The 14,339-nt window shown below is 38.3% G+C and overlaps 1 protein-coding gene across 2 annotated transcripts in view; it reads left to right on the top strand.

The window, feature by feature from the left end:
- Positions 1–14,339, top strand: part of GLG1 (golgi glycoprotein 1) — a 150,663-nt gene that overhangs the window by 90,159 nt on the left and 46,165 nt on the right. For both annotated transcript variants that reach the window (XM_060083047.1, XM_060083046.1), the window contains exons 3-4: positions 6,431–6,517; positions 11,070–11,285. In XM_060083047.1, coding sequence (XP_059939030.1) covers positions 6,431–6,517; positions 11,070–11,285 — 303 coding nt within the window. The remainder of the gene's footprint in view (positions 1–6,430; positions 6,518–11,069; positions 11,286–14,339) is intronic.

The raw sequence follows: 14,339 nt of genomic DNA, 5'->3' as shown, positions 1-14,339 counted from the left end.
GGAACAGTCACCTTTTCAGGATATTCATTTTCCTTGTCCCCCTCTATTAAAGCACCCCTCACCCATCACTTCAATTCTTTTATACTAGCTTAATTTTCTTTATAGCATTCAATACCTGATCTATTTATTTGATCATTTGTGTATTATCTTTCTCTCCTTCATACAATGTAAACTACTTGAGGGCAGGGATTTTGCCCTTCTTTGCTCACATCTGTCTTGAGTGGTGCCTGGTATATATTAGCCACTCCAAAAAAAAAAGAAAAAACTTGAATGAAAAATATGGGAGGGGCTTCCCTGGTGGCGCAGTGGTTGAGAGTCCGCTTGCCGATACAGGGGACACGGGTTCGTGCCCCGGTCCGGGAAGATCCCACATGCCGCGGAGCGGCTGGGCCCGTGAGCCGTGGCTGCTGAGCCTGTGTGTCCGGAGCTTGTGCTCCACAACGGGAGAGGCCACAACAGTGAGAGGCCCGCGTACCGCAAAAAAAAAAAAAAAAAAAAAATATGGGAAAATTTCCAAGAACTGAAGGATGAGTTTCTAGATTAAAAGTGCCCATGAGTGCCTCACACCATGGGTGGAAAGATAACCCAAACCAATTCTAGGGTTCTGAAAAGAACCCTGGGAGTAAATAAAAGATCTCAAAAGCTTTCAGAGAAAAAAATAATAATTAAAGTACTGGGAGTTTGAATAATATGATATTTCTCATTAGCATTACTGGAAACTAGAAGAGAGTAGACCAGTGCCTTTAAAATTCTGAGGAAAAATTATATTTAGTCAAGATAATACAAAATAGACATTTCATACATAAAATTTTTCAAGACATTTACTACCCATACATGTTTTCTCATAAAGCTACTAGAGGATGTGCTTCACCAAAATGAGGGAATACAGCAAGACAAAGAAAATTAAAGAATCCAGTCATTAGTGCATCAGCCTAAGAAAAAGCAAAGGAATTCCAAGGATGATGGTGAAGGATGACACCTGTGCAGAGGCTTAGATGGCAACCAGTCCTGACTGAAGCAGGAAGATGGAAGACTCCAAGAGGAATGTCTCACCTGAGAGATCACTTGAAGCATTTGAACATTTTGAGAGATTTGCTTTTCCAGTGAAGAGATGGGGGATTAATTAGTAATGGGTATATCGAAAATAGGCTTATGAAATAAATGACTTAACTATATGACAAACTAAAAATTGAAAGAAATATATTCTATATGGCTCATTATATATAGTATTTTTACATAATCAATAATGTAAATACTGAGTATCTAATGACATTATGATTTAACTATATTGGGAGGATTGGGATCAGGAAGAGGGTGTAAGAGTTCCTTCCTACCTTCTATAGTATAAAGCTATTATACAATATCTAAAACTAACAGGTCAGGAAATAGCAGTTTAATAGCTTAAACGTATGGAGGTAATTACCATAAGAAAAAGCTAAAAGAATTGTCTCTGGGTAATGTGTAGGACTTTAGAAAGGGACTTTGCGGGGGACTGCTTGTTTGTTTAGATTGACTCCCTTTGACTATTTAACTAAACAGACAGCTTTGATTTAAAAAATTTTAAGGATGAATGGAAGAGTAAGTCGATTAAATAAACTTAGACTATACTTTAAAGGAGCTTGACTGTGAAGGAAGAATTTTCCTTCATAAGTCAGACAGAGAAAGACAAATATCCTATGATATTGCTTATATGTGGAATCTTAAAAAAAAAAAGGGTACAAATGAACTTACCTACAAGAAAGAAATAGAGTTACAGATGTAGAAAACAAACTTCTGGTTACCAGGGGGTAAGGCAGGGGAGAGGGATAAATTGGAATATTGGGATTGACATATACACACGACTATATATAAAATAGATAACTAATAAGGACCTACTGTATAGCACGGGGAACTCTACTCAATTCTCTGTAATGGCCTGTATGGGAAAAGAATCTACAAAAGACTAGATATATGTATATGTATAACAGATTCACTTTGCACCTGAAACTAACACAACACTGTAAGTCAACTATACTCCAATAAAAATTAAAATTAAAAAAAAGAATTTTCCTTCACTCCCCACACCCAAATCTTGTCATGATTCTAAATAAATATCTCAAATTTATCCCATCCAAAAACTCTTGCCTTTTAACTGGCGTACTAACCCCCTCAGTGTAGCCCTTCTCTATACAACCAGAGTTCATTTTTTGAGTTCTCTGATTAAAATTATCTATTAGCCTCTCATTTCCTTTAAGATAAAATCCAGACTCTTTAATATCAGCTATAGTAGTGTGATCTAACACCCCTTCTCCCCTGATCTTTCACACCCTCAACTCCAGCCATTCTGAAATATGGGATTCCCAGAAGTTATCATTATTCTTTCTGTCCTTTCTACCCTTGCAGTCCTAGAACCCCAGTCTTCCTCAGTTCATCTGACAAAATCCCTTCTTACTCCTGGCCCAGTATAACTTGACCACTACCAGCCTCACCTATCCCTCCTCTACAATCACTGTGATATGTTCTTTCCTTGTATTCCCATATCTTCTGCATGCTTCTGTTACTACATTTATCACACTGTGTTTTTTTTTTTTTTTTTTTTTTTTTTTTTTTTTTTTTTTTTTTTTTTTGCGGTATGCGGGCCTCTCACTGTTGTGGCCTCCCCCGTTGCGGAGCACAGGCTCCGGACGCGCAGGCCCAGCGGCCATGGCTCACGGGCCCAGCCGCTCCGCGGCATATGGGATCCTCCCAGACCGGGGCACGAACCCGTATCCCCTGCATCGGCAGGCGGACTCTCAACCACTTGCGCCACCAGGGAGGCCCTCACACTGTGTTTTTATTGCTTATTTTCTTTCCAATCTGACTCTTCCATCTTTTGTTTCCTGTGGTTGAGCTTCTTGAGTACTGAGACAGCAGCTTTTTTTTTTTTTTTCTTTTACTTCCACCTTTCTCAACTTTGTCGCCTAACACGATACTCAGATTATAGTAGTTACTCAGTACATATTTGGGGGAGGGAGTTGGGTGCATAGATGGATTCAAAGATGAGACTCTTAAATTTAAGGAAATTGAAGCTGAAATACATCATGCTAGCCAATAGTATTTATTGTCAAATTGCAGTTATTTTTCTTAGTTGATTATAGCCACTCAGAGGAAAGGACACTTATCAAATATGGTGTAAATAATCAGCTCTCAGTAATCAAGTGTAATGTGTGCTTATCTGTTTTCTAGAGGAAAATGTACTTGTGGCAACCTATGTTGAATTCCCTTTTTACCTATATTCCTGAAAGAGAATAATAATTCATTAATAAGTCATATTAAAAGTGAAAGACCAGAAAGTAGATTAATGGTTGCAAAGGATGGGAGTAAGGAGGATGAGGAGTGATAGAACAGGCATGGGGTTTCTGCTGGGGTGATGAGAATGTTCTTGAATTAGAAAGTGGTGATGATTATGCACCCTTGTGAATACAGTTGACCCTCGAATGACACAGGTTTGAACTGCACGGGTCCACTTACACACAGGTTTTTTTTTCAGTAGTAAATACTGCAGTACTGCAGGAATCTGAGCATGGGGAACTGTGGATGCAGAGGGCCCCCTATAAATTATACTCAGAGGGCTTCCCTGGTGGCGCAGTGGTTGAGAGTCCGCCTGCCGATGCAGGGGACTCGGGTTCGTGCCCCGGTCTGGGAAGATCCCACATGCCGCGGAGCGGCTGGGCCCGTGAGCCATGGCCGCTGAGCCTGCGCGTCCGGAGCCTGTGCTCCGCAACGGGAGAGGCCACAACAGTGAGAGGCCCGCGTACAGCAAAAAAAAAAAAAAAAAAAAATCATACTCAGATTTTCAACTTCACAGAGGGTTGGTGCCCCTAATGTGGGCGTTGTTCAAGTGTCAACCATATACGAAAAAAACACTGAATTGTACACTTTAAAATCGTGAATTTTATGGTATGTGGATTATAACTGAAAAAGTGAAAAAAAGACGAGAGGTAGAATATTTAGCATTAGACAATAGTATCATAGTTATCTGGGAGGAGTCCTGTTCGTAAGGAAATTTACACCTATTATGAGAACAAATAAGGTTCCAAATGAAAAGTTAAAGACATTCAAAAGATCTAAATGATCATCTGAATGGTTTTTGTCAGAAAATCTGTTTCTAGCCCAATCATAGGACATCTGAGTTTGCATTAGATAAAGTAAGGAAATACTCTGTGGTTTGTATTTTTTTTTTTTTTTTGACATTTGTTGCTGTTCACTCCAAGTACCAGACAACTTTTTTCTTTCTTGCATTTTCCCTTTCTTTCTTTCTTTCTTTCTCTTTCTTTCTTTTCCTTTTTTTTTTTTTTTTTTTTTTTTTTTTTACATGGAAGAAATGGCATTGGGTCAGCTGCAAGTCACTCAATAAGGAGGACATTTTTAATCTGTCTTTGGTTTGATATACATATAGAATCAGAATGTGTTGCTTTAATTTTAAAATATAACATTTAATTACCATGTAGTACTGACTTAGATAGATGGTAGTAGATAGATAAATAGTAAAATATATTTGTCCAGTTCTAACCACATCTTTTGAATCATGGGATCTACTTCTGAGGAGCCAGGAGGCCTAAGATGCCTTCAGTTAGAACTAAGCTTCTCCTACATCTATTCTCAGTTTGGCCTTATATGTCCTATTGGTTGAACTTACCATGGTATAGATTTGTTCTTTTGTTGATCTATTCAACACATATTTATCAATGCCTATGTGTTGCATGCACTCTTCTAGGCACTGGGCATATAGTAGTAAACAAGGCAAAAGTCCCATTCTCTTAACACTTTCATTATAGATGGTAGCCAGATTCTTACCCCTTTTTCTAAAAACTCACTTATTGATGATAGTTGAGTGATTAGAGTTTTTTACTCCTTTTCTTTGTTTTTTGTTTTTGAGGAGGGAGGAGAAGAAATCCTACTCATCCTTTATATTTTATTTCTTCACAAAATCTTCCTCAGCACTCTTTTGTGGAATTTACTGCCTGTTTTTGTGCTGTTCCTAATGCACTTTATATTAGCTTCTGTTCTCCTTCTAAAAAGCAAATCTGGTCATGTCACTCCTTTATTTCCCTTTTAGTGACTCCCCATTACTCTTGGGTTAAAGTTCACACATGACTTACAAGGGCTTTATGATCTGGTCCTGGCCTGTGTCTCCAGAGTCAATCCTCCATTGGACTTTCAGTTCGTGTAACATGCCCTGCTTCCCATTCCAATGAGCTTCCACGCATGCTGCTTTATTTACTTAAAACAGTCTTCTTACCCTTTTTAATATGGCTAACTGCTACTAATTTTTCAGATTTCATCGTAGATAGCACTTCCTCTGGTAAACCTTCCCTGACCAAACCCCCTACTGCAGTGTGGGGTAGTCCTCCCCTGTACTGCTGTGGCACCTTGTGATGCCATTAACCAAATACACATTACCTGCTATTACCATAGCCACCACTGGACAGTGTTTGTCTTTCTCCTCCTGTTTTAACCCCCAGTTCCTAACACAGTGTGTGCTCAAACATTTGCTTCTGTTTCCTGTAATAACCTATGAAGCCCTTGAGATTAGACTGTGTGTGGTACATCGTAAGAAGTGCTAAGCAGATGTTTGAATGAATCAGTGAATGAGTGATTGTATTCTTTAGTCTTGGAGTGCAGCCGTCTGAAAGAAAGGCTTGTGAACTGCCCTGCACCCCCCAAACCTCTTCATGTTCTACGTCATACAAAGCCCCTGCTCTCTCTCCATCTGAGCAGAGTTTAAGAGCTCATTTTTGCTACTTTTCAGGAATTGAATCATGTATTGAAATCTTTTAACTGAAGCTGCAAAAATGAAGTAATATTCAGCCCTCGCCCATGAATAGTAATGGCTTTAGAGATTTCATAGCTTAAGACATGTTAAAACAGTTGTGTAAAATAGACCTTATCGTGTGTGTATGTCACGTTGAGGGTTTTAGAGGAATAAAGAAAGATGTGTCAGGAAACTAGACTCTGGACAACACTCCTTCATAAAAATGATGTGTGAAAAGCACGGTTGATTGTGAAATCTGCAACTAAACCTACCAATTCTTGAGCTTCTGGGTTAGACTTTTTGATTTAAGAATTTTGCATATACAACCTATTTATATTTTCTCTGAAACCCTTATCAGGAATTTTCATTTTAATTTTTTTCCTGACTTAAAAAAAAATTTGTCCTTAAGTAAAAATAGAGAAAAGTGTATGTCCGAACGGTAGTGTTTTATTTTGTCTGCACGTTTTTTTCCTTTTATCTGTAAATACAGTGACATTTTATCTTTTTGTTTGTTAACTGAAGTGTGAATATGTTTTATCTGACTCTGTATAATGGAATTTTATCATTTATAGTAACCATTGATGTTAAATTTCATACTATTCTAACTGGAGTTTTTTTGTTTTTTTGTTTTGTTTTGTTTTTTTCTCTTATACCTAGTTGTTATGGAATTATAAGCTGAACCTAACTACAGATCCCAAATTCGAATCTGTGGCCAGAGAGGTTTGCAAGTCTACCATATCAGAGGTAGGTTGTGAAAGAAAGAATTTTGTGCATATTTAATGACTTAGAAGCGAAAATTACATCTGTTGACCAGACCAGTCATTAAGGGAGGAATGACTGATTCAGTTACTTTACTTTTCTTGGAATTAACATATGTATTGGCTCAGAGATAGGCTAAAGGGGTGTAATTAGACTTCTTTTTCTTAACGTTCACCTACACTTACAGTAGGATGCTGTTGATTCAGACAAGATGGAAATCAGGCTCTTTTTGTCCCCAAATGGAGAATACAATCACTTCTGTCATCAGTCAGTGCTCTCACACATGGTACAATCTGCTTATGGCTGAGGCGTATCAGAATGGTTTCCCCAGGAGGCTGATAAACATTCCTTAGTGTTTTGGCTATGCACTTGGACCAGTTGAACCACAGGGCATATGCTTCAAATAATAGGAGTTAGCATTAAAAAGGTTTGTAAAAAGATTGTATATATTGTTATAAATGGATATTGAGTATAAAAACAAAAATAAAAATAATTACTAAAAATGTATAGCATTATATGGTTGCTAATTGGTGATATTTTTCACTCATTTCTCTTGGCTCAGTGTAAATATCAAATAATATTAGTGAAAATTGTGGTATTGAAATTTTAATTTTAATTTATTTTATTTTTTAGAATTAGTGATAGAAATTCCATGAAGCTGGGGATTTCTTCATACTGAAAGAATCACAAAGAAAATAGTTGCTATTTTTTTACCTCAAAGTTAATAATCACAGATCTTGCATCATATAGATTTGTCCCCAAATGACCCTATTGATGACTTAATTCAGGACCATTTTCTCCTGAGGTCTTAAGGAACATTCTACTCCAACCAGATAAGTCCTCAGCTTGTGTTTCTGACTTTCGTTATTATGGTATCTTGTGGAACCTGTCTTCTTCCTCAGACTTTCTACTACTGAATCAGATATGTTTTATTCTTTTAAAGCAGTGACCTTTCTTCATATGCGTTGGGGCTTCAGAATAGAATCGCTTATTTTAAAACCTTGATCTTCAGCTTCTAGGTTCAGTATTATGCACCTCAAACTCCCTATGTGACTCGTGTACATACCAGTTTGAGTGCCATGTGGAAATTTAGCTCATAGACTAGGCAGATTTCGTCAGAATAATCTCCCTCTTTGCCGGTTTTACCCATCTATATTTATAAAATGAAACTGGCTTCCTTGTAATGTATATGTTATGTTATGGCCCTCTTGTAACCTTTTGGGGTGTTGTGGTTTTATAAAAGATTAATGTAACAGGGACACTTCTCCCTCCCTAGAGGGAGATTATACTGGAGTCAAGAAAATTAAATATCAGGAAGATCATCGTTGCCAACAAAACATTTTATTCTACATCTCCGTCTTATCTTCTTTCTTAATTTTGGAATCCTTCCAAGGAGGAAAACAACATCATAAGAATACTGAAGACTGCCAGCCAAATTTTTACTCTCCATGATTGAGTCAAATATTGCCTGCTTTTCTCCTGCCTCATGTCAAAAGTAGAGTGACTATAGCATTTTTTAATGGCACCTTAAGAACCTGCTCCCCAGCCATTTCAGAGTTTACTTCCATTCATAAATATGTTGACGATTTTTTTTTTTTCATGAGCTGGTAAAATGTTTAATGATTCAGAGCCCAGATACCCTAGAAAGCAGAGCCTTCTAACTCATTTAAGGTGCTGATACTGTTTGGGAGATAGAAGCCCAGGACAGGAAGGGAAAGAAGAAAATAAATCAAAGAACAATGCAGAGCAATTATGATGCAGTTTGATACCTCCCATCCCCCCATTCATGACCCAGGAGGAGACCCCAGCAGGTCACTTGGCAGGCATGTTCACATGGCACATGGGACTTCTCTAGAAGGGCTGTAGGGAGAAACTGTACCCCAGAGCAGTCCATGGAAGATGGAATGGAGGCAGAATTTATCTTTCCAGCCCCTTTCATCTCCCATTTCCCACTGGTCAAGGCTCACCCCAGGGGGAGCTTACACCCACTCACTTCTTGGTTGCATAATCTAGCCTTTCAGGAGTTCCTCAAGACTCCAGATCTCATGCCTGCAGTGTTATCATTCATATGCTGACAATTTAATGCTGTTTTTTGCTGTTAATCTTAGAAATTTCTTTTATTGTATTAGACTTCTCTCCAACAGAGTGGTTGAAGAAAAGCATACACTTTTAATTCAGACACTACATCTGGTTGTAATTGGTGGTGAACAAATAGGTGTTTCAGTAAAATCTCAGGTGATTGAAGTTAAATATACATTTAATTTCTTATTGAGGCTCCAGTTCAAAATGTCTCTTGGTCTTTCTTCAGAGTTTTAAACCATTGATTGCCCAGTATTAGAGCCTATATGAATACTTCTACTTCATTGTTTTAAAACCCAGGTGTCTGCCACTAGTCCTGTGTTTTTTTTTTTTTTTTTTCCTTTTTGCGTTATGTGGGCCTCTCACTGTTGTGGCCTCTCCCGTTGCGGAGCACAGGCTCCGGATGCGCAGGCCCAGCGGCCATAGCTCACGGGCCCAGCCGCTCCGCGGCACATGGGATCCTCCCAGACCGGGGCACGAACCCGCATCCCCTGCATCGGCAGGCGGACTCTCAACCATTGCGCCACCAGGGAGGCCCTAGTCCTGTGTTTTTTATGCAGGGTTTTTCCAGTGGTTGAATTATAAATGCTGAGATTTTTAAGCAGCTATTTCTCCTTTCACTTTTGAAACTTACCTCTGTTTTGCTTTAAAAAAATCACAAACAAACCAACAAAAAACCCTTTTCTTGGAAATACATGCACGGCCCTCTCTTTAGGCATCACCCAAAAAAAAGAGCTCAAGGTTAAGCTGAAAACATTGCATTCAGCTTGTTGACTGTTGAAGATCTCTGCTGCCTCTTGAAGCCAGTGTGAGGCCATTTAAATTTCCAGGTTTGCTTCTTTAAAAGTGAATACAATTTCCTCTCTTGAACTGAGTCTTTGACTTGCTCTGGATTTAATCCTGGGGTTAGACATGAAGAGACCCACCGGCCCACAGGACAATTAGTATGTGGTATGTCCTTCACCTAGCACCTTTTGGAAAAGGAGATTGTATTTGTCTTATCAAGCGTACATGTTTACCATAGGTGGTGTAATAGTAGAGAATGGTCTCTATTGGTTTCAAAAAAAATAGTAAAATATTCCCTTCTCATTTTTTTCCCCTTCTCATTTATATTGGAAACAGACATTTACATTTGGCTCCTTCCTCTCATCAAAACTGCCTTTTTTTTTTAATTGCTCCAAATGCAACAGGCTTTTTCTAAACAACCTTCTCTGCTTTATAATTCAAGCTTAAAACCCTGTAAGTAGAGTTCACTTTTTTATGGCTGAATTTCAACATTTTGGGGCTGTTTTCCTTCATTAGTGCTTGTGATTTTGTGTACTTTGTAGGAACACTACCCATGTGGAGTCACGCTGTGCTTGATCCACTAGATCATATGTCTAAACCACCCAAAATTAGACTTGCAATGGCCTTCCCCTTCCCAAACTTCTTGCCAGACTGCACTGAACATTTTTTAAAATAAATTTATTTATTTATTATTTATTTTTGGCTGCATTGGGTCTTTGTTGCTACGTGCGTGCTTTCTCTAGTTGCGGCGAGTGGGAGCTACTCTTTGTTGCGGTGCGCGGGCTTCTCACTGCAGTGGCTTCTCTTGTTGTGGAGCACGAGCTCTAGGCGCGCGGGCTTCAGTAGTTGTTGTTTGTGGGCTCTGGAGCACAGGCTCGGTAGTTGTGGCGCACGGGCTTGGGTGCTCCGCAGCATGTGGGATCTTCCCGGACCAGGGCTGGAACACGTGTTCCCTGCATTGGCAGGCAGATTCTTAACCACTGCACCACCAGGGAGGTCCCTAAACATCATATTTAAACATATTTCTGTTCTAGACCACAGTGTTGAAGTTGGGATTCTACTAGGTTCAAAACATATGTCCAAATCCATAGTTAATTCAGAACACATTAATGTCATGTCAAGAGGTAATAGTATGCCTTCCTCCCTCCCTCCCCTTGGTCATTAGGTTTACCTAACATTAATAGTTTGCTGTGTAGCTTGACTTGGGATATACAACTAGACTTTAGTTCTGCACCTGTTTTTCAGACCTATTCCTTAGACTAATCTTCTCACTGTCCATTGTGTTCTTTGCATGGATAAAGGGACTTCTCAGTAGAATCATTATTAAAAGAGCTGTCAAAAGCTCTTTTCAATAAATACATTTTAATAACCGTTCTCAACAAAGCTGAAAAATTTTAAAAAGCTCTTTTTACTCCATTTAAACATGAATTCTACCTAAGCATTTGTATATGTATGTATTTTCTTGCAAAGCATATTAATCAGGTATTTCCTAGAAGGTGCAATGATCTGAATAGGCATGGCACACTATTTTCTTTAAAACACAAGCATTTCTAAGTGTTTTCCTTTTTCTTCCCCAGAAGAAGAAACAAGAAAATATCCTTCTCTCTTTTGTTAAAGTTGTTTGGTAAGAGAATAGAATACTTGTGTAAAACAGCCACTTTCCTTTGAGCAGATCAAAGAGTGTGCTGATGAACCAGTTGGAAAAGGTTACTTGGTTTCCTGCTTGGTGGATCACCGAGGCAACATCACTGAGTACCAGTGTCACCAATACATCACCAAGATGACAGCCATCATTTTCAGTGATTACCGTCTAATCTGTGGCTTCATGGATGACTGTAAAAATGACATCAACATTCTGAAATGTGGGAGCATTCGGCTTGGAGAAAAGGTATCTACTACCCTGCCTTCACCAAAGGGGTCTTACAGACTCGATGAATGAAAAGCTTTGTATGACTGGCATGGAAAAAATTTAGGGCTAGAGGTAGACTTAAAGTTGAGGTCCAGACAGCCCCAATATCTAAGGCTAGTTGGCCTGTGGGTACACTTCATCTGTTTGTAACAAGATGTTTAGATACTGTATGGGGGAGTGGAGGAATTAATATCTGCCAAGATTAGTGTTAGCTTCAAAATGCAAAACCAGCTGCTGGTTGCCTATAATGTTCCTCTAGAAAAGTATTCAGTAGTCCTGTGGGAAAAGTAGTTGGATTAGGAGAGACTCAAGTTCTCTAACCTTTCTTTGCATATACCTCACTGTTGCCATAAAAAAATTACTTAGTAAGCACACCAGTATAAAAGAAGATAACGTATTTAAAAATTAAAAAATTTTAAAATATGGAAGGTACTTTTAGCTTCTCAGAAGAAAGCTGCTCTGTAAATGTGATATATGTTATGTTCATCTCAGGAGAACTAGTTTCAGTAAAGACAGGAAAGAAAATAACTACCTAGGTTCTTCTTCCTTAATTATATCTGATCTTATTTTTGTCCTTATTAGTCTGTTGTCCAGAGGGTCACAATGGAGGTTCAGCCAGGTTAATGCTGAATTTGTTTGCTTCACAAAAATGAAAGAACTCCTGAAAAGTAGCAGATGCCAGTGGGAGAGGTAGTCTGAGACCTATGTATGGCATCAGCTGTTAATTGCTGCTGCTCATTAATCTGCTGTTTAGGAAGTACGAGAGAAAACAAAATCCATTTGTGCCTTTGCCCTCTGTTCAGAGCACTGTGACTTGCAGGCTTCCATCCCTGACTGGGGGGTGTGGTGTTAGGATTCTGGAACTGCACACACCAGTTCAAATGAAGGTTTGAGTGCTGGTTATTGTCTGGCTGTCACCAAATACCCTTTGCTTCATATCAGCACAGGGCTTGCCCTTTCACAGGGAACCTCTGAGTTGGTCTTGAGAGCGCTGTGAACTGGCATACAGCTTTCAGGCAGCTAATGAAAGGCCAGTTTTAATAAAGAAGGGTGATTCTTCAATTTCCCAGCACACTGTAGAAATGGCACAAAAGCATTTAAGTCACCCTGATAATTCAGGAAGCGCCTCTGACTTTATTTAGGGTGTTGAGGGTTATATCCAGTTCCAAATCTCGCTCTTAAAAATCTTCATATAAGTGTAACAGACACACTTTTCAGGAATCAATGATGACACATTTTCATTTTTGTGGTTAGTGATCCATGCTGTAGAGCAAACCATTACAATTCACCTCTGTTTGTAGTAGTTCTTCCCTATTGCCCACCAAGATAATCGCTGGTTAGCTTCCCACTAGCAATCTGAATTGTCAGTGTAAAACCTGCTTTCAGCTGCGTGTACAAGTTACTAAGTCTGCACTGACTTGAACCATGGCAGAATATAATAGTGCCAGAGCCCAAAGCTGTGACAGTGAGGATTGATTTTTCAGCTTAGTTAAAATAACAAAAAATGTTTCCATGGACCATCCAAATGCACATTTTTGTCATTTTCATCTTTGGCTATACCTGCCAGTTAGATGAATTTCTTTTTACTCCAGACCCCCACCCTAGCACCCTAGAATGACTCATGCCTGCACTTCTGAAAAAGCATGTTCCTTTCTATGTAATCCACCCTATTGCTACAGCCAAGTTTAAAAATGATAGCAGTCTGTCCTCAGCCCTTCTTTGCCTTTTTCTAACTATAGTTTACTTCTCTGAAGCCAAGTTATTTAGTTTTGAAAATTATCCTGAAAATTTATAAAGTCAACTTCTGACCACAGAAGAGAACACACTCATCAGTTTTAAATTTGTTGCCCTGAAGCTTGCAAACTCCTCTGTGACTAGCTTTGAACTCACCTCCAAAGGTCAGAGGAGAGGGGTCATAGTTAATCTGTTTATACCCTGCCTCTGTATGAACATATAAATGTCATAATTTCAAAACTATAATGATTTTTTCAGAATTTTAGAACAAAGACTATATATTTAATAAAACCTTTAGAATTTTCTAAATAAATATTTTTAAAATGAAAAGGCAGATCTCCAAAAGTAAATGTAAATAATTTATATCATTTGAAGAGAAAGCAGAATGTGGCATCCAGTACAGGAACTTAATTGCAGACAAGTGCCCCATATTATTACTACTTTTATACTTTTCACACACTAGTTTTATCATTTTATCCTTTTCTGCTTTTAACCAACTACTTTGAATAGTTCAGACATTCTTTTTTTCTCTTTACCTATAGAGGTAGATCACAGAAGACATTACAGATGTTGAAATGGAGAATGGTTAATAGCAGAGATGAAAACTGAGTTCTTGCCCACCTTTTTGTGATTAGTGTTATCCTTCTCTGGTCTTTCAAAAAAATTTTTTATAAGGCAAGGTGTATGGAGAAGAAAAAATATTACCTATTGAACTGCTAAAAACTGATCGGGACACTAGTAATAGTTTTAAGACAGACATTTGTCTCACCACAGTAGAATTTTAAAAATTCATTGTACGTCCATTTACAGTATAATTTGTTATTCATATGTCAAGCCTGCATATTAATAACTTTTTAAAACCTAACCCTAAGTAATTTCATTTTCTTGTAGGTAATGTGCTGCTGTACAGTCCCTTGCTTTCATTCATATTCAGTAATAACCCTACAGTCTTCTTTGTCAAATATTTGCATACATTTCAGTTGTATAACTCAAATGGGCTGAACTGAAAAGCTCAGAGACTCTGGGAAACTGAGAATAATTCCTGAAATATCTTTATTAGAAAAAATTGTCTAAAATTATGAATGAAAACATCTAATGGAGGTGATGTTACGGCGCAATACTAATATGTGGTGCTACAATTGCTATAATTAAAATTACATCTCAGATTCCTTAGAGGATCTCAAACCATGGTGCTGGTGCATTTAAACAGTTGGAAACCCTAAGTATACAGGGAAACACTTAGACTCATTACAGGGAAATCATTTCTTTACCCTATGATGTCAGAACTAAAGGGTAAGT

This window comes from Mesoplodon densirostris, chromosome 19 (genome assembly GCF_025265405.1).
Source record: "Mesoplodon densirostris isolate mMesDen1 chromosome 19, mMesDen1 primary haplotype, whole genome shotgun sequence".
Lineage (NCBI taxonomy): Eukaryota > Metazoa > Chordata > Mammalia > Artiodactyla > Ziphiidae > Mesoplodon > Mesoplodon densirostris.
Note: the sequence above shows the minus strand (reverse complement) of the source record. Positions and strands in the feature narration are given on the sequence as shown.